Source organism: Chinchilla lanigera, unplaced genomic scaffold (genome assembly GCF_000276665.1).
Source record: "Chinchilla lanigera isolate Chin_1 unplaced genomic scaffold, ChiLan1.0 scaffold00087, whole genome shotgun sequence".
NCBI lineage: Eukaryota > Metazoa > Chordata > Mammalia > Rodentia > Chinchillidae > Chinchilla > Chinchilla lanigera.
In genome coordinates this window covers 4,200,373-4,219,383 of record NW_004955488.1, presented here as the reverse complement: position 1 = coordinate 4,219,383, position 19,011 = coordinate 4,200,373, and the positions used below count along the sequence as shown (strand labels likewise).

General features: G+C 34.8%; 1 protein-coding gene across 3 annotated transcripts in view; it reads right to left on the bottom strand.

Moving 5' to 3' along the window:
- Positions 1-19,011, bottom strand: part of Adgrb3 (adhesion G protein-coupled receptor B3) — a 705,185-nt gene that overhangs the window by 289,660 nt on the left and 396,514 nt on the right. For all 3 annotated transcript variants that reach the window (XM_005404463.2, XM_005404464.2, XM_005404465.2), the window contains 3 exons: positions 17,562-17,711; positions 16,667-16,742; positions 3,432-3,534 (listed from right to left, as the gene is read on the bottom strand). In XM_005404463.2, coding sequence (XP_005404520.1) covers positions 3,432-3,534; positions 16,667-16,742; positions 17,562-17,711 — 329 coding nt within the window. The remainder of the gene's footprint in view (positions 1-3,431; positions 3,535-16,666; positions 16,743-17,561; positions 17,712-19,011) is intronic.

Here is a 19,011-nt window from a genome sequence, read left to right as displayed (position 1 = left end):
AAAAAAAAAAAATTTCATTTGTAAAATGTTAGTGTTTTCCCAAGACTCACTCTAACTTTCATTCTCATTTTTTTTTCTACACATGACATATGGGACAGATGTTGTTTGCAAGTTGTTATTCTTTCCTGAACTCACAGAAGTGCAGAAGACAATTTTAATATAAGAGAACAGGTGAAAAGGCATATTTGTTATTAGAGAAAAGTCATATCTAAAACAGTTTAATTTCAAAGGCAATAACAATGGATATAGGACAGTTTTAGTTTGTTTTAATCAATTTCAGTTTCAAATTTCAACTTTTATGTTTGTTAAGGTTTGTGTCTGGATGTCCCCCCAAAGCCTCATGCAGTCACAGGGTGGGCTTCTAGTATTTATTATTGATTCGTGGTCCAATGCTGGGATTATGGGTGTGAGTGTTACACCTGCCTTGGGGCAGGTAGTTTGCATATGGTGTAAGGAAGGAAAAGACACAGCTTGTTGCTGCTCCTCCCCTTTTTTGCTCTTGCTACTTTTGCTGTTTTCTACCACCATGAACTTTTGCCCTGTGCTATGGGCCACTCTGCCTTGGAGCCAGCTGATTATACACTGAAACTTCTACCGACTGTGAGCTAAATAAACCTTTCCTTCCTTAATTCTGGGTGTCAGGTATTTTGTCTCAGCAATGAGAGAAGAGTAACCAAGACAACATTTTAGCTGAGATTGCTATATTTCCTTACAGGCATTTTTGCTTATGTCACTGAAGAAGACAATACCAGTATGTAGAAGACATTTTATAAACATAATAAGCATTAAGATACACAATAAGTCAGTGACATGTCCCTTCCTTCACTGAACAATGCAGTAGTACATTCTAACTGGGGTGATCATACAAATGGAAATGTAATAAGCACTAGAAATTCAAAATAATAAAACAGGTAGGGCTGTCTCTAGTATACAAAGATGTCACAGACACTTAAAGGAGAGGAAGTGCAAAGAAGCCCAGAGACGTTCCCTTGGAGGGGCCTGTGGGGACAGGCACAAGCTGGCCCTTCAGGTGAGGAGGGTGGAAGGAAGAGTACTTGGTCACTTTCTTCCTCTCTAGTATAAGATTTTCTTCTCTGTTTATCACATTTTAGTAATATGTTTTTCTATATTTTCTTAAATCTGGGCCTCCCAAAGTACAGAGAGCATTCTTTTGGTAGTCTAATCAGTTCACTTATTCAAAATTCATTCTAAGTGGGTTGTGGTCATTGTCCCTTCATTCTTATCATTCAAGGATCTAGCTTAATAAAATCAACAGGCTATGTCCTTTTCCCATAGGTAGAAAACGATACTTTCATGTGCTTTATCTCTTTTGTAAACTGGACAATAAAATATATTCCCAAAAGGGAAAAGATGAACCAAATATAAATATGCTTACTTCAAATCATTTTATTCAACTGAAATTGTGAGGCTATATCATCAATATGAGTTCCTAAGGTTACTCTTTTTCAACCTGTTGAATATTTTTCCTCTAAGTAACACACTTTAAATTTACTGAAAGGAACAGTTAGTGATTAATTATTTGATCAATCTTGCATGTCTCTGTTTGTTCTCCTGAGAAACCACTTTGAAGATATCAATCCGTAATACAATAACCATTGTTAATTTCCTGCCACTTTGTCTGTAACTCTGCATTGCGTGTATTTTCTTATGCTGTTTTGTAAATGGATGTCTGTTTGTTAATTTGTTTTCCTTCTTTTGTATTTAAAATAAATTTTAAAAAATAAATTCCAAATAATGTTTTGATCTTTATTTAGAAAAGTCTTGTGCATATGCATTTTCAAAAGTATTTCTTTCATAAGAAACAAGGTATACATTCTGGCTTTCGATTACTTTTTCAGAAATCCTATTATTTTATGTAGGGAACTAACATGTCTTACTGCCTTCCACCAATACTTGTTTCCTGTAAGAAATCATAATAGCAAACAAAAAGCTAAGTGTTTTCATAGACAATTTTGAGCACACAAATGAATGGATGTTCAATGTTCAAATGTTAAATGCGTGTCTCAATTTTAAATATAGTGGTGAGATTAAAATATACTAAGATAGGAGGAGTTAGATATTGAAGAAATAAAACAAATTCTTGAGGTTAGAACATACCAGCAAAAGTATACTTCTTTTGGAAAACATAAGAAAACACCTAATATTTTAAATATTAATAGTGATATTTGAAAGTTATTACAGAAAGATTTGCAGTTTTCATTAAATAATCCAGGAATCCTGAGGCATCTTGGTAAAAAGGAGTTCCCAGGGAAGATGATTATCATTTTCTATAAAACCAAGTCTGATGTCTTTGGGATATCAGAAACTGCACAACATAGAAAATATGAAAGGAGTGTAGTCCAAAGAACCTGACAACAATCACCTTCCTTAATCGTATCCATCTGTTATGTGAGTATTTAAACTGAATGTATGTATAATAAAAGACATTTTAAATAAAGCATTTCAGTTGCAATGGGAAGGCTTAAGGATGAAGTCTTGGTCATACTAGGATAGAAGAATGAAGTTGAGACCACTAAAGAACCCAGATAGTTATGCAGACCCATCTTGGACTTAGTATACTTCTTGTTATGACTTGTATCTAGATGTCCTCCCAAAGCCTCATGCACACAAACACGGGGCTTCTGGGAGGTGGCTAGACTGTAGGTGTGTGATACTGGGATTAGGGATGTGGGATAACTAAATTCTTCCATTGATTTGGTTTCGCAGTGTACTGGGTGTGGGTAATGGGAAGGCCCACCCCGAGTATCAGTGATACTATCCACTAGGCTTGCAGCCTGGATAGAAAAAATGGAAAGAAATGCTTGCTGCTTTTCTATCTGCCCTGCCATGGACTGTTTCTCCTTTGCAATGCCCTTTTGCCCTGCAGCCTTGTCTTGGAGTAAGCTGGGTATGGACTGAAACCTCTACAAATTGTAAGCTAACATAAACCTTTCTTCCTTTAACTTTGGGTATTGGGTATTGTGTCCCAGCAAGAAAGTAACCAGACACTTCCCCATTGCTGCCTACTTCTGAGCAAATCAGTTCCCTCTGTGCTATGTTTATTACTTCTACTTATGCACACATCTCAAATCCATGTGTTCATATGCCACAATTTCGCACCACATAATAAGATAGGCTATGATCCATATTCTTATTCCTACAGCCTACTACAGAGCTTTGTAAGGATAGTTACATGAGTAAATAAGCAATTTATGATCTTGGACATATTAAAGAGAGATTTATCTTGAAGAAAAGCATCAAATAAGATGGAACTCTGTTTCTGAAAAATAAGTGTGCTCATAACAAATTAGTTCCTTTGCAATGAGGAAAATCTAGAAAATATGTGCTAGTTTTATTGGTGAAAATGATGACTGCTTACCTTCACAAAGGTAACATTATAAGCAATTCAATGCCAAATGAATGGTACTTACATTAGCCAAATGAGCTAGCTCTATCTCCAGAAACGAATCAGTTGTCTTGGGTTCAGGCCTGATTGTGACCACGATGATTTTGGAATTAACAACAGTATAATTTCTGGAATAGAATAAAAAGAGTCATGAAAAATTATGGTCCATACTGCCCAATACTGTTGAATAGATATATCCTAAGTGAAAATACAGATGTTAGATTTCATTCATGGAAAGGTATATAGTCAGATTAGTGTTATAAACAAATAGTATCTGGAACTAGAAAATTTTGAGATAAGAAAGTATTTTACCATTTCAGATGTGGGAAAGAAAAAACAAGAGCACCAAAAAGCTTCTGATTACTTAAATCTGATCCACCAACAAGGGTGATAAATTGTGAATTTGAACTTTCAGGCACTCTGAATGACTATAATTCTTTTATTTCAAGAAGGATCCAACAGTTTTGTTCCCCAGGAGAATACACACTCTTCTTGCAAAGTGCTGTGTTGGCATTTTTGGACTATCCAAAAATGCATTAAGGTGAAAAACTAGAATGTGGAATAATGTGCTTCACTGTAAGTAACTGTTGTTACTAATTCTCATTTATCATTCATTTTCGCACCAGAGATTTATAGGACATGGCTTGAGTTCAATATTCTTGACCCAAGAAACAAATTTGTCCTTTGAAATATCTTACTAAGTGGCTTTTATATGGAAACTTTAAGTGATTTTATATGTAATCATCTTTATAATCTACACCAATTATCTATAAGTGTAAAAGTGAAACAAACTTTTATACTGTAAAGAAATTTTCAACCAAATACAGAAAATGCTGCAGATTAACTATTATTTAGGTATTTAACAATTTGATTGTACTTTCACATATTTGAAGAAATAAGTACATTCATCTACCTTTACTGATTTCAAATAAATCACCTGCTCTTTCAGAAAGCAGATACTGTTCAGTGGAATTCATATCAGATATGAATTCATATATTCATATCAGAAGATAATATCATTTACATTTTACTCTTTATTTTCTAAGGCATTGTTTACAGATACTTAAAATCACTAATTTTAAGTATACAGCATAGGGTAAGAGCTTCGGTAGTTCTGTGCTAGCACACAAGCACATCCAAATAGACAACACCCTCCCTTAAACAGCTTCCTGAGCTCCAGAGCATTTGATCCCCTTCCCGTGGTCCCAAACCACCAAGATAAGCTGTACTAACCAAGATTTGCCTTTTCTAGGATTTCATTTAAATAGATTTATGCAGTGTATGTGTTTTGCTGTTTTACTTAATTCACTTAGTAAAATATTTTTGAGATTCATACCATTTGGTTATTTTGTACAGCTGAGTAACATTTCATGTTAGGAATAGAGCATCATTTCTTTATCTATTCACCAATTAAGTAGGCAAATGGTGGGTTGGTTACTTCTGGTTTTTAGGTTTTATGAGTATCATTCATGAGTAACATTTCATGTTAGGGATAGAACATCATTTCTTTATCTATTCACCAATTAAGTAGGCAAACGGTGGGTTGGTTGCTTCTGGTTTTTAGGTTTTATGAGTATCCATCTGTGACCATTATGAATAATTGCCATATATACTTTCTGTGGGACCACATATGTTCATGTCTTGGGAAAACACCTGGGAGTAGCATTTCAGAGTCATGTGGAAAAGGCATATTTAGATTTACAAGTTAAACGGCTTTTAAAGTAACTGCACCCTGAAGTCCTACAGTTCTCATATGGTAGAATAAAGCCGAACCTCTCATTCTTCATGATAATGTTCTCTATGATGGGATTGCATTTGGCACAAGATTTTACTAGGAAACAGTGCTGAGCTAGTACGCACTTGGGGAGTTACTACATTTAGTAGAGAGGAACTAGAAGCAAACTTTAAGTGGGGTATCATTTTTTAAGATAGTTTTGATGTATTTAGTAATGTCAAAGCAATTTCTATGCACTGAGGAAGGTATGTAGCCTTGCAGAAAATAGTGAGAAATGATGAGGTTTGGATGTATTTTGCTTTTCTTATATAAAAAGTTGTTGTAAACAGAGCTGGTTAACCATCATTTGTTTCATTTAATACTGAGTCAGTTGAAGGTAAGCTGCATTGAGGATATAAAACAAAGCTCTCAATGTTGAATTCCCTTTGTCAAATTATCTTTCCCTGTGAGGAGGAGTGATCAGGGGATCAGATGGGAATAAGTGCAAATAACAAAGCTGGAAGATAACCCTGGTGATGGATCATATGAGCACAGTTGTCAGGTGAATGGCAAGGTGTCCATGGCTTGGAATTCCAAGGAATGTCTGCATGCTGCCACCAGGAAAACCACTCCTGTCTCTCCCAGAGAAAAACTGGTCTTGAACACACATATTCAAGATATCTGAGTAAGTTTAAATTCTGGTCTAGATACTAGAAACTAAAACACTGATGGTTCCCTCAAATTTCACCTCCCACTTTACTCTGGTTTTGTTAATAATCTGTCTTCCCTGCTATAAATAAAATCCAGTAAATTTTAATTAATGTTATGTAATTTTAATAATATATATATGAAAAATTTAAAAATTTTAAGTTACATAACTGGAGAAATTTCTGGAAAACAGGTATGCATTTGTTGAGATTCAAACTTCTCTGTGTGTTTGGGCACATGGAGGTTTGGATGCCAAATGACTGGAGAGAGCACAGAAGAACAGCTAAAATAAGGACACCTCTGCAGAGTACGTGATTCTGTGTCAGGCTCAACAGCTTCGCAAGTGACCTGAGAAGGTTCCTAGGTGGTGTTATCTATGTTACGGCCCTTGCTAAGTGTGTGTGCTGTAACATAGTGAGAACCTATCTTGGAAAGCACTGTGTCAACTTAGGCACAGAGTATGGCTCTCTCATTCACATGGGTACCTCTTGTGCCATGACACTAATTCTCTGCTGGCACCTGTCAGTTCTCTGCATGTCTCCTTCCACACGACAGTAACCCTCAGTGAAGCCAGGGATACTACCTACCACTTACACATCCTCGATGACAGTACGCTTGGTATATTTTAGTGCTCAAAATATGGATATCTTTCTTGTTGAATAAACACATTTTAAGCAAAATATCAAACTTTTGCCAAGTTTATTTAAAATGCAATGCCAATATCATGGTATTAAATGCCCAATGAAGGAAAAATAAGCAAATTTACCTGATGCTCTGGCTTCATTTTTTAAAGTGTATGCTGTTCAACATTATCTTTAATATATTCCATCAATTTCATACAATTTGCATAAGTGAATAGCTGGCTCTTGATAAGCCATGTCAGGCTTTGTGATGTACTAACGCATCCAGTCTGGGTGCACATTTGTATTCACTGCTAGGAAAGCAGATCTTACAGCCAAATGGATTTCATGACTAAAGTAATAAAGTTCTTTCCTGTCCTTGAGGTTTGTGCTAGTTGATTTCTAAAATATTTGAAAATGCATAGTTATCCCTTCAAAAGAAACTCAACTTATTGTTCACAGTTTTTGCAATAGATAAAGATGTTTAGGGCAGATGAATCATATCTTAAAGAGAGTAGCAAACTGCAAAGCAGCTGTATGTAAGACTCACTTTAGATATAAGGACAGGCATAGGCTACATGTCAAAGAATTAAAAACATATGCTATGTAGGTTGTAATCAAAACAGAGTAGGGTCAGCTACATTTATATCAGATAAGATAGACCTTAAGTCAAACACTATCATGAGACAAAGAACATTATGTAATAATAAAAGTTTCAATTCACCAAGAAGATAACAATTACATACTGTTATGGTTTGTGTCTGGGTGTCCTCCAAAAGCCTCATGCAGTCATGGGGCAGGCTTTTAGAGTTTGATTGATTATGGGTGTGAGAGCTACAGCTGCCCTGGGGTGGATAGTTTGCATATGTAAAGGAGAGGAAGAGGCTGCTTGCGGGCATTCCTCCCTTGTGTGCTTGTTGCTTAGGCTGTGTTCTACCGCCATGAGCTGTAGCCCTCTGCCATGTGCCACTCTGCCTTGTAACCTGCCAAGTGTGTACTAAAACCTCCACAAACTGTAAGTGAAATAAACCTTTCATTCCTTAATTTTGGGCGTCAGGTATTTTGTCCCAGCAAGGAGAGAAAAGTAACCAAGACACAGACATAGGTGCTCCTAACAACAGGATACCCAAATATGTGAAGCAAACACTGACAGAACTGAAGGGAGAAATAGACAGTAACACGGTAATTGTAGAAGATGCCAATACCTCATTTTAATTACAGATAGATTAACTAAACAGAAGAGTGCAAGGGAAAAGAAGGACATGAGGAGAATTATAGACCACTCAGGCCTAGCATACGTATGGAGGGCACTCCACACCACCACAGCTGACACATTCTTCTCAAGTGCACCGCTAACATTTTCCAGGACAGATCACCTTTAAGTCTACAAAAATAAGTTTAATAAATTGAAGAATATTCAACCCATACCAAGTATCTAGATTGAATTAGAAACCAAAGCAAAATGGGAACATTTACAACTATATAAAAATTAACATGTCTTGAATAATCAATGCATCAAGTAAGAGGTCACAAGACATGTTAGAAAATGTCCTGAGACAAATCAAATGAAACACAACACATGACAACTTAGGGAGTGCAGCAAAAATAGTCCTAAGAGAAAAGTGTACAGCGGTAAACACTTATATTATAAAGGAGGAAATATCTTAAATGAAAAACCTAACCTTACACCTCAAAGCACTATATGAAGAAGAATAAACTAAACCCAAAGTTATGAGAAAGGAGAAAGTAATAAAGATTAGGGCACAAAAACCCAAAATAGATAATGGAAAAAATGGAAAATTGAACAAAACTATGAGTTGGTTTTTTAAAAAGTTACCAACCAAATTGAAATGTCTTAGCTAGATTAAGAAAAAAAGAAAGACTCCAATAACAAAAATCAGAAATTAAGGAGGCAACATTACAATTGATGCCATAGAAGTAATAAAAATCATGAGAGGTCGATAAACAATTAACTATATGCTAATAAATACGATTCCCTGGAAGAAATGTGTACAGTTCTAGAAACATAATATAGCAAGTCTGAATCATGAAGAAATAAAATTTTTTAATAAACCTGTAACTAGTAAGAAAAGTAAATGAGTAATAATTAAAAAAAAAAAACTCACAAAAGAAAAACTCAGGACCAGCAGTCTCTGAAGAGTTCTATAAAACAGTTAAAGAAGAACTAATAACAATCTTTCTTAAGCTCTCCCCAAAAAACTGAAATTGAGAAAGCACTTATAAACACATTTTATGAGGTCAGTGTTATCCTGCTACCAGAAGCAGACAATGATACCATAGGACTACAGCCGATTGTCCCTGAATAGAAATACTAGGATATATTTAGAATCTACTATGAACACTGGGCTTAGCAGCGCATTAAAAAAGATTGTACACCACAATCAAGTGGGATTTATTACTGGAAATGGAAGGATAATTCAATGTATGACAAGCCATCATCATAATATACCCTATTAACAGAATAAAGGACAAAACTACACAATCATGTCAGTTGAAAAAGAAAAGATCTTTGACAAAAATAAACATTTTTCATTTTTTGCACCAAAGCACCTAAGAAACTGGGAATAGAAGGAAATTGCCTCAACATAATAAAGACTATATATGCACAGCCACAGCTTACATTGTAATTTATGGTGAAAATCTGAAATCCTCTCCTCTAAGGTGAGGAACACAGCAAGAAAGGCCTCTTAGGTCAATTGTATTCACCATGGTACTGGACGTTCCAGAATAGCAGTTAGGCATGAAAAAGAAATAAAGGCTCCATGTTTGAAAGGAGGAAGTAAAACTATTTCCATTCACAGATGATGAATTTTCTATGTAAAAAAACTCTAGAGATCAGAGAGAGAGAGAGACAGAGACAGAGAGACAGAAAAACTAATAAATTCAAATGGGCAAGATACAAAACCAACACATAAAAACCTGATGCATTTATCTTTGTATTTTGTGTAATTGAAACGAACAGTAGAACCTGAGAAAAAATCCATTTAAAAGATAACAAAGAATAAAGTACCTATGAATAAATATAACCCAGGAGAAAAAAGTCTTACAGGCAGAAAACTACAAAATATAGATGAAATAAATTAGCAAAGACACAAAGAAATGAAAAACACTTAATATTATTGAAATGTCTAGCTCACCCACAGCAATCCACAAATCAATGCAACCCTTTTATAAATCTCAAGTAGTTTTTTGCAGGAATAGAAAAAAAAAATCTTAAAATTCACATGGGATCTCAAATGATACCCAAACAGCCAAAATAATTCAAAGAAAGAAAAATAAACTTTTCCTGTTTGGAAAACATATTCTAAATTCTTCCTAAAGCTACAGTACTGTAATCAAAACAGTGTAGGGCTGGCACGAGGGCAGACATATAGACCAATGGAACCTAAGAATGGCCAGAAGTCAAGTCATATACGTGTGGATACATTTTCTTTGGCAAGGGTGCTAAAGCTACACAGTGAGGAAGGATCGCCTCTAACAAAGGGTGTTTGGAAAGGCTGGATGTTCACATGCCTACGCCATTCACCAAACAACTCAAAACTAAGTCCTGAAACAATAACACTCCTAGACGAAAACATCAGGAGAAAGCTTTGTGACGTTAGCTACGGCAATTATTTGCCAGGCAGGTACTTATGCCACAGAGCATATTTTATACCAAAAGCACAGAAAACAATAGCTAAAACAGATAAATGTAATTATATCAAACTTCTAAAAAAAGCAAAGAAAAAAAATCTTTAGTGCAGGGAAACAAAAACCACTGATAGTAAACCATGAAATGGGAGCAAATATTTCTAAGCTGCATAACTAACAGAGTTATATCCAGAATATATAAAGAACTCTTACAACTCAACAACAGCCAAAACCTCTAAATAATCAAACTAAAACATAGTGCATACATAGTATTTTGCCAGGGACGACTGATAATCAGTATCACTAAACATCAGGGAAATGCAAATCGAAACTACCATGAGGTATTATTTCACACCCATTAAGGTGGCTACTAATATTAAAAACCAAAAAAATACTATATTGGCAAGGAGGTGAAGACAATTGACCCCATATACAAGGTTGAGAAGGCAATGCAGTGTACCCTCTCTGAAATACAGTATTGGCAGTTTCTGAAAAAGTGAAAAAAATAAAATCACTATATAGTCCAAAAAATCCCCTCTCAGGTAATATATATAAAAGAATTAAAAGTAAGACCTTGAAAAGATATTGACATACCCACAATCATCAAGCATTATTCACAACTGCCAAAAGGTGAAATAAGTTGAATATTATTCAATCATTAAAAAGGAACCTTGTTACATGCTACAACATGGATGAATCTGAGAGATCTTATGCTTATTGAAGAGTGTGCTACACATACACATACACACACATACATACACACACAAGCACACAAAGACAAATACTACATGATTCCAATTATATGAGGTATCTAAAAAAGAATCTTAGAAACAGAAATTCAAAAAATGGCTGCAAATGACTGGAAGGACCAAAGAAAAGAAGTTGTACTTTAATGGTGTAGCATTTCAGTTTTGTAAGATGAAAAAGGTCCAGAGATTTGTTAACAACAAATGCACAGAGTTAATTATAGCACTGTATATTTAAAATGCTTATTTAAGACAAAAAATTTACGTGTTTTAATACAATAAAAAAGGCAATGTGGAAGCAGAATTGGAGACACACGTAAGGGCTAACCAAGAGAGATATGGAAAATACAATAATGGTTAAATAAAAGTTATTAAAGTTTCCATAGGCTCTTTTCATTTTTAGATTTATTATTCATATGGCTTCAAAACTGAGAGTTTCCATAACTGCTTTAAACAAGGCTCTGCTCTTCACCAGCGTAAATGCAACAAGAAAATAAATAATTTCATACATTTTTGGAGCTCGTACACTTCATCAAAGTCTTTAACATAAATATATTCATTTTAAAAATTTACAACAGTTGATGGCAGCTAAAAAGTACAGTTTGCTTTAAGTTTGGAATCTAGTTAGAATTTCACGTTTAGTTTTCTAACAGATGTAGAACTTACAATTCCAAAACTGCTAAGTGATCTAGGATTGCAGTTCATTTTTAAGAGATGTGGTCATATTAACAGAGATTTCTGTAAATATTGTGCTGAATTTATAATATTTTATACTACTAACCATGTCTGTTTACAACCAATATGGACAATTTAAATTTCTAATATCTTTATGATAGGACACTTAAAAGAGATGGTATGTGACGAGGTTACAATATTTCACTACATGCTAAGAATGCACAAATAGGTCTCAAAGGTTTGATTCTGCAAATTCCGGAGGAAAGTAGCTGCTTGGGCAGATGCTGCTTCAGATTGCACTGCTGTAAAAGTGATTATGTCTTTGTTCTCTACTATTTTGAACAGTACTTAGTTCATTTTCTTTTCTCATTTGTACGGAATTTCTCTTAATATTAGGTTTCTAAATGTATAAACATTTCAGTATCATTCATCTTTACTAAGTACATTAATGCACTTAATGGGAATTCATGTGATTTTTTTATTATTGAAATTTTTTTTTCAGAGATAATTTTCTAAATTATCATTGGCTTACGGGACCACTGTAGTTCTTTGATCACTGACATTTTTTTCCTGGCATTTTAATCTATAGAAGCATTTAATCTATAGAGGCATATAGAAGCATTTAATTTATAGAGGCATATAGATAGATAGATATAGATTTAGATTCTTTATACCATCTCAAATGTTAACAGCCAAATTAAAATGCATTGTGATTTTTTTAAAAAACAAGATTGCATTTTCCATATGTCTTACACGAAAATTACACACTCATCATAGACTCATACATAATGGGTTTTCCCCATAAAGCTGGAACCTGAATTTGTTAAATGAATCAGAGAATAGAATGTTTACAACGCATTTCTTGAATGCTTGGCTTGAGTGCATGCTTGGAGGTACTCTTCTTTCTTTCTTAGAGGTAGTTTTTTAAAGATAATTCTTAGAGGCAGAATAGCTAGAATAATGACAGTCCATTTTTATATTTCTAGAGATTGCCAAGTTAGCTTCTAAAATGATATAAAAAGGAGTTGAAATTCACAGAGCACTTCCTGACCTTGCCCGTGAATTCTCTGAAGGGATAGGATCTGTATTGTGGTGTTTCACCTTTGTCAGTAGACCTCCTGGCCTAAATTCCCTGCCTCCATTTCTCAGGCATGTGAGAGGATTTCAGGAGTGATCAACTCAAACCACGGCACTGACATCCCAGGTGGGGGCCACCAGGCCAAGCCCAGGGTTCCCCAAGACTTCACATGTGTAGCTACCTCCTCCAGGGCCTTACAAGGTTTTCTGCAGGAGATATAGTTACACTCACATGCTATCACAGACAATCATGGTTAGTATCTCTTAAATAAATCAATATTTGCATCATAGAAGAAGTGAGACCAAATAAAAGCGTCTCCCTTTTTGGCAGGCAGATGACTTGAACTGGATTAGAAGTCAGTTACCTACTGGACAGAAAATTTTGGGCAAGTCACCTAAGCAATAAGAATCTCAGCTGTCTCACTGTAAAATAAGATTCCAAATGACACTATATTTTAAAGGGATTTGCAGCATCAATATCCTATGATTCTATAATTTTTAACTGTAAGAAATTATTCTGAGGAAGAATAAAAGCTGGATACTTGGAATAACACATTTTGTTTAGACTTGAGCATATTTCTTCAGTGGGAAGAACAACTGGAATTGACTTCACTTTAAAAGGGAAGACAGTTAACCAGTAAAATAAAAATTATAGCTTGAATAGCTGAATGTACATTAGACTAAGAGAATAAAAGGAATATCTAAATAAAAGTGAATCTGGCAAGTATTTATACCTTTGTGTTACAGAAATTTTCTGAATTATATTTCTTTGAAACATTATACTAACTCATCCCTCATGGTCCCTACAAGAGATATTATGCAAAGTATCATTTTATCATTTTGAAAATCATTATGCCAAAATACAAAGTTTCTGAGAATGTAACAGCAAATCTAACATTATTCTGTGTATGAAGCAACTAGTCTCCAAATATTTCAACAGATAATTAGTAAAATGTTCACAGAGGAAAATACTTCCTAAAAATTTATAAGCAATAACTATGTAAAAACTAGTGAATTTTTTCATGTTAAAGAAGATTTTTCCTTTCCTATTGGGTTCAATTCAAGTAACTATATGGGAAAACAGTAAGATATATTTGTTTTATTTCTCTGTTCCTAAAGTATTTTCATAGTAAAAACACTAATGTTCTATATACATTGGTTTTTAAAAAACTGACTCATATGAGATAGTCTATCAGAAAGAACAGTCAATCCAGAAAAAGTCTTTCATTCTTTATTATTTATAAGGAGGTTTTATAGAACAGTGGAAGAGACTTAAAAGAATTAATACTGCTACACAGGAAGTGCTTCTTGAGAGCCTCTGGAAGAATCGCCCTGGTCTATTAAAGGCCCATTCTTATGTAGCAGATCTATAATTGGTACAGTTACTTACTAGATTTTCTGAAAGAGTTTTTTGAAAAGTAGAAGAACAACCCTTAGAGTGATTAGCAGTTATATTATTTTACTGTATGAAATAACAGTAACAGAAGTAAATACTAGTGTTTCACCATTTAAATAGTACTTAAATATTTCATCCCAAATTTTCAATTGTCATTATTTCTGGTCAATGATTTAAATAGAATATAGTTCTTCTATAGGTATACATTTAGGTATGAATAGGCATACATATTCATAATTACTTTTATTTTTAAATTTTACTTTATAGTTAATTAAACATACTTTGGAGTACAATGTGATGTTTTGATAATGTATATATTGTGTAATGCTGCCATCATGGTAATTAGTGTATCTCCATAAACATCATTTCTTTGTAGCAAGAACATTACAGATCCTCTTGTGAAATATGGAACACTGAATTTTTATCTATGTTTTCATGTCTAGTCACCCTGCTGTATAAGAAGACACCAAAATATATTCTTCCTTATATAACTGTAACTATATACTCATTGTCTGTGTCTAACTCTTATGCAGAGATTACTGATTACTTCAATCTAAAGAATATGCAGAACCTCTCTGAAGTACACAGTTTTTCTTTTTCTTTTCTTTTCTTTTTTTTTGTTTTTCTGGTGTGGTGCTAGGGATCAAACTATAGACTCACACCTATTAGGCACGTACTCTACCATGGAGCTACCTTCCCCAGCCCAAGACACAATTTTTGAAGTTGGAAAGGAGCTTTAAGTTCAATTTCTACAGTTCACATATACAAAGTCAGTGACTTGCCCACAGGCCTATCTGAATCCATTTGTGTCACAGGCAGCATTAGGAAAGTCACTCTTCCAGATTGTTCTCTGCAATACTCATTACATCGCCCATAATGCTCCCATCAATCTACTCATACACTGTATGTGATAATGCTTCTTCCATGATTAAAAGAAAAGACCGAACCACTAACCAAATGCTTGTATTTTCTTTCTAGAAAAAGGCTGATGTCCCTAGACAAATCCCCAATCTCCCTGATGGAATCCTGGCACAAGGTGCCTTCATTTGGATAGGGGAGTGAGTTCTATGAGCAGAACATCAATCACCTGACTTTGCCGGGCAGCAAGGAGGGAGACCAATAATCTAAAACACTTTATGTGGAGTATTTTGTTTGCATTTACTGTAGCCCTCAGGAGCAAATGGTGTACATGTTGTCTATAAATGTGTTTTTATTTTACAGTTAAACTGAGGCAGATGAACTGAATTGCTGAGTGAGTGGATGAGTTTATAAAACTCTGGTCATGTTGAATTCAAATCAAAGCACAGGTCATCTGACTTGTGCCCACTCTGGGTTTATTAGACGATAATCTTTACACAAATGAACTCCCTATGGAAATAAGGGTCTAAATTTGCTTCTCTGGACACTTTTAACTTTAATGCACCTCTCTTTTTTTGCCTTTTAGCGGCAAAGTGGGACTTTAAGTAGAAATAAATTTTGTTGTAAAGAACTACGCATACCTATGTGTTTTAGTGAAATCAGTGGAAAAGTTGAGAGTTAATTTACTAGTTTTGAAAATACTATGTTGTCAAAAAACAACCATACTCCAATCTCTCTGTATTCATGAAGTCCAAATGCAATTCAGAAGAGCAGGGAGTTAAGGAAAACTTGCTCTGGTTATGTCTCTGGTCAAAGGAGAACTTGGGGTGCATGGATAATGATATGGATGATTCATCACTTATATCCATAAATCATTTCACAGCAAACAAATTCTCTTCAAAGAATTGTGACTAGTCACTGCTAGCTCCTTTTGTGCTGCAATGAAATCTAATTGTTTTTATTTATTAAACTATTTGTTGTGCCTCTGCACACATCATTCATATGCTTCATACCCCGTCCTCCCTAAAAACTCCAAGATTTATTTATGAGGGTGTGAGGGAAGAGCTCAGAGCAATTGTGTCTGTGCTTAACTGAAATATAATACTGCCCCAATCCTCCAAACTGAGGTGATGTGGAAGAAACAGATCAGCACATGTAATAAGGTCAATATCCAAATAGCTGTGAATGGCGTTTTCTGTGAGATATGGCAAAGCACGTAACACAAAACAAATAATTTAATATTGGTAGCACTGCTGATGGTAATTGTTTTTGTTAAAAAAAAATCTGACAGGAAGGTAATTAATGAATTTCTTCCAAAAATAATCCTCTAATTGAACAGCATTTTCTCTTCATTTAGTGGTAGCTGAAAATTTATTTTGAAGCAAACTACGATCTTGTGAAGATGACGAACAAAACCACGTTTTGCAAGCCATCATGACACTTTCTAATTTCATGTAATGTTGATGAAGAATATCATTAAGTAGAAATAAAAAGGGAAGACAGATTAATTTTGCAGTGACCCATTCTATTACACAGACTTGAGTTTTTTTCTTTTCCCTTCCTTTTAAATCTTTAGGCAAGTCATGATTAGTTTCAAAAGAATAGTAGGGCTATAATCAGACACCAAAATTGTCCTTTCTATGTTTTGTAATGCATAATATGCTAATAAACTGTTCATTAAATTGGCATTTTCTATTTAATAAGAAAAAGCCCTCTGTATTATCAAATCTTGTTTGAATATTTCATGGAATAAACTATAATCACATTTTAGAATAATGTGCAAAGATTACAGCAGCTTATTACTTAGTAGCTTACCTCAAAGTGGGCAAAATGAGATCTAAATTTTTGTATAGGACTGCTCCGAGAACAAATACAGATGATTCATCTAATTCTGGAAAGAATACAATGAAAAAATTAGCAAAACTGCAAGAAAAATAATGTCCTATAAAACTTTAATCTGTAAACCGCAAGAGGATCCTTGTGCCTACTAAGGCCAAGATGAAGCTAGGAAGTTGAAAAGCATTCCCACCCATGCATGGGTAGTTTAACTGACACAGCCTGCACATGAATGTTAGTGTAGAAGATATGGTTCTGGCAATTTGACATCAAGAATTAATTTCTCATCAGAATGTACAACAGTCTTCTTCAGATACCTTTAAAGAGCTTAAGTTCCCAGTGACAGAAAGACCCAATTTTCTTATGAAACATTAAGTGTTAAGAACCAAATTGCAGTGAGAATTAAATCCACAACGTTGCTTCTGAAAATCACCATTAATTTTAGAGGCTACTTAAAATGTTCTTAAAACTACATTTTTAAACAATAATGCCTTCCAATTGAAGAAAGTTTAAATAAATTTAACTTTGCCTGGAAAACACAATCTATTCAACATCTAAACTGAAAATATTAGGCCATATGTATGCACTGGGATGAAAACATCAGTACTGAAACTTGACCATGTCAAACTCAGATTATTGAACTGGAAATTGTTGTTTTTCCTTCCCACTTTAATACACCCTATCTTGCAGTAAATCCAGAGTTGTGGAAACCAAATGTAAATTGTCTGTAATTACAAAATCAACTTAGACTCATGATTGCAAACTGCTTCAAAATTGTATAATGTATGGAGATCTATGCCTAGTGTTTCATTAAATGGTTAGAAATGTTTTTGTTCTTTCGAATAACAAAGACCATACTATTTCATATATTTACCTTTGGATGACACAGGAGTGAAGATGCTTTTTGGAATAACTACCCTATCTTCAGAATTCCGTGCCCAGTCCACCATTCCCTTCCTCCCTTTCATCGGGAAGTTAATGTCTGTGAGAACAGATGCCGCAGGAAGCTTCTGAATGCTCGCCACTGGTAAAAACAGAAATCACAACGTCAAACAGACTCGCCTCAATTTCCAGTGTCATCAGTACTGATCGCTTCTTCTTAGAGTTTTCAATGAACAAGTATGTAGTGACCTTCCTTGACTCTCTTGATCAGTTTTGGCTTGAAGTTTACATTGTCTGCAAGTAGAATAGTTACCCTTGTTTTTTTCCTGGGTTCCTGTGGCATGGAGAATTATTTTCCATCTTTTGACTTTTAGTCTATGAATTACTTTTGGGGTTCAGTGTGTTTCTTGAATGCAGCATATTGTTGGATCTTGTTTCTTGATCTATTCTGCCAGTCTGTTCCTGCCCCCATTGGTGAATTGAGACCACTTACACTGATGATTATAATTGACATGTATTGGCACATCTTTTTCATGTTATTTTCCTTGTTGTTTCCCTGTCTTTCTCCTCTGTTTAACTGCTTGCCCTGCTTGGTGGCTTCTTTCTGTTGGTGTTAATGTCACAAACAGAGTGAAAAGACAACTCCCAGAGTGGGAAAAAATTACAGCCAGTTTTCCCTCAGACTAAGGACTTATATCTAAACCCATTTCTTTTTTCTTTTTTTTTTTTCGGGTACTGGGAATTGAACTCATGACGTTGTGCTTGCCAGGCAGGTGCTGTACTGCTGAGCTAAATTCCCAGCCTCTAAGACTTATATCTAGGACTTAATACATATTGTTATATGTGTACTAGTCACTCAGAGTACAAGGTACAGGCATGTAATATTGTCCAAACAATATTAGCACAAAACTTTCATTTCAATGAACTAAGATAAACTATCTGTATAAGTAGAACTAGAACATATAAATAATTGAAAAAGAATCTGGCACCCCAGGACTGGGATATAGCTCAGCAGCACAAGCACCTGCCTGGCAAGGCACAAGGTCCTGAGTTTGATTCCCAGGACCAAAAAAAAAAAAAAAAAAAGAGCAGGAAAAATCTGGCCCCCCAAACTCAAAGACTCAGTCCAAAAATGGGCATCTCAGATGAATACACACGTCTCAGATGAAGAAGTACAAATGGCAAATAAATACATGAAAAAAAATGTTCATCATTGATCATTTGAGAAATATTAATTAAATTCCATTCTACTCCAGAAAGAAAGGCTATCATCAAGAAATCAAGAATAACAAATGCTGGAGGGGGTGTGGGGAAAAAGGAACTGGCGCAGCTACTTTGGAAATCAGTCTGGAGATTCCTTAAAAACTAGGATGAGGGCCGGGGATTTAGCTCAGTGGCACAGCGCCTGTCTAGCAAGCGCAAGGTCATGAGTTCGATACCCG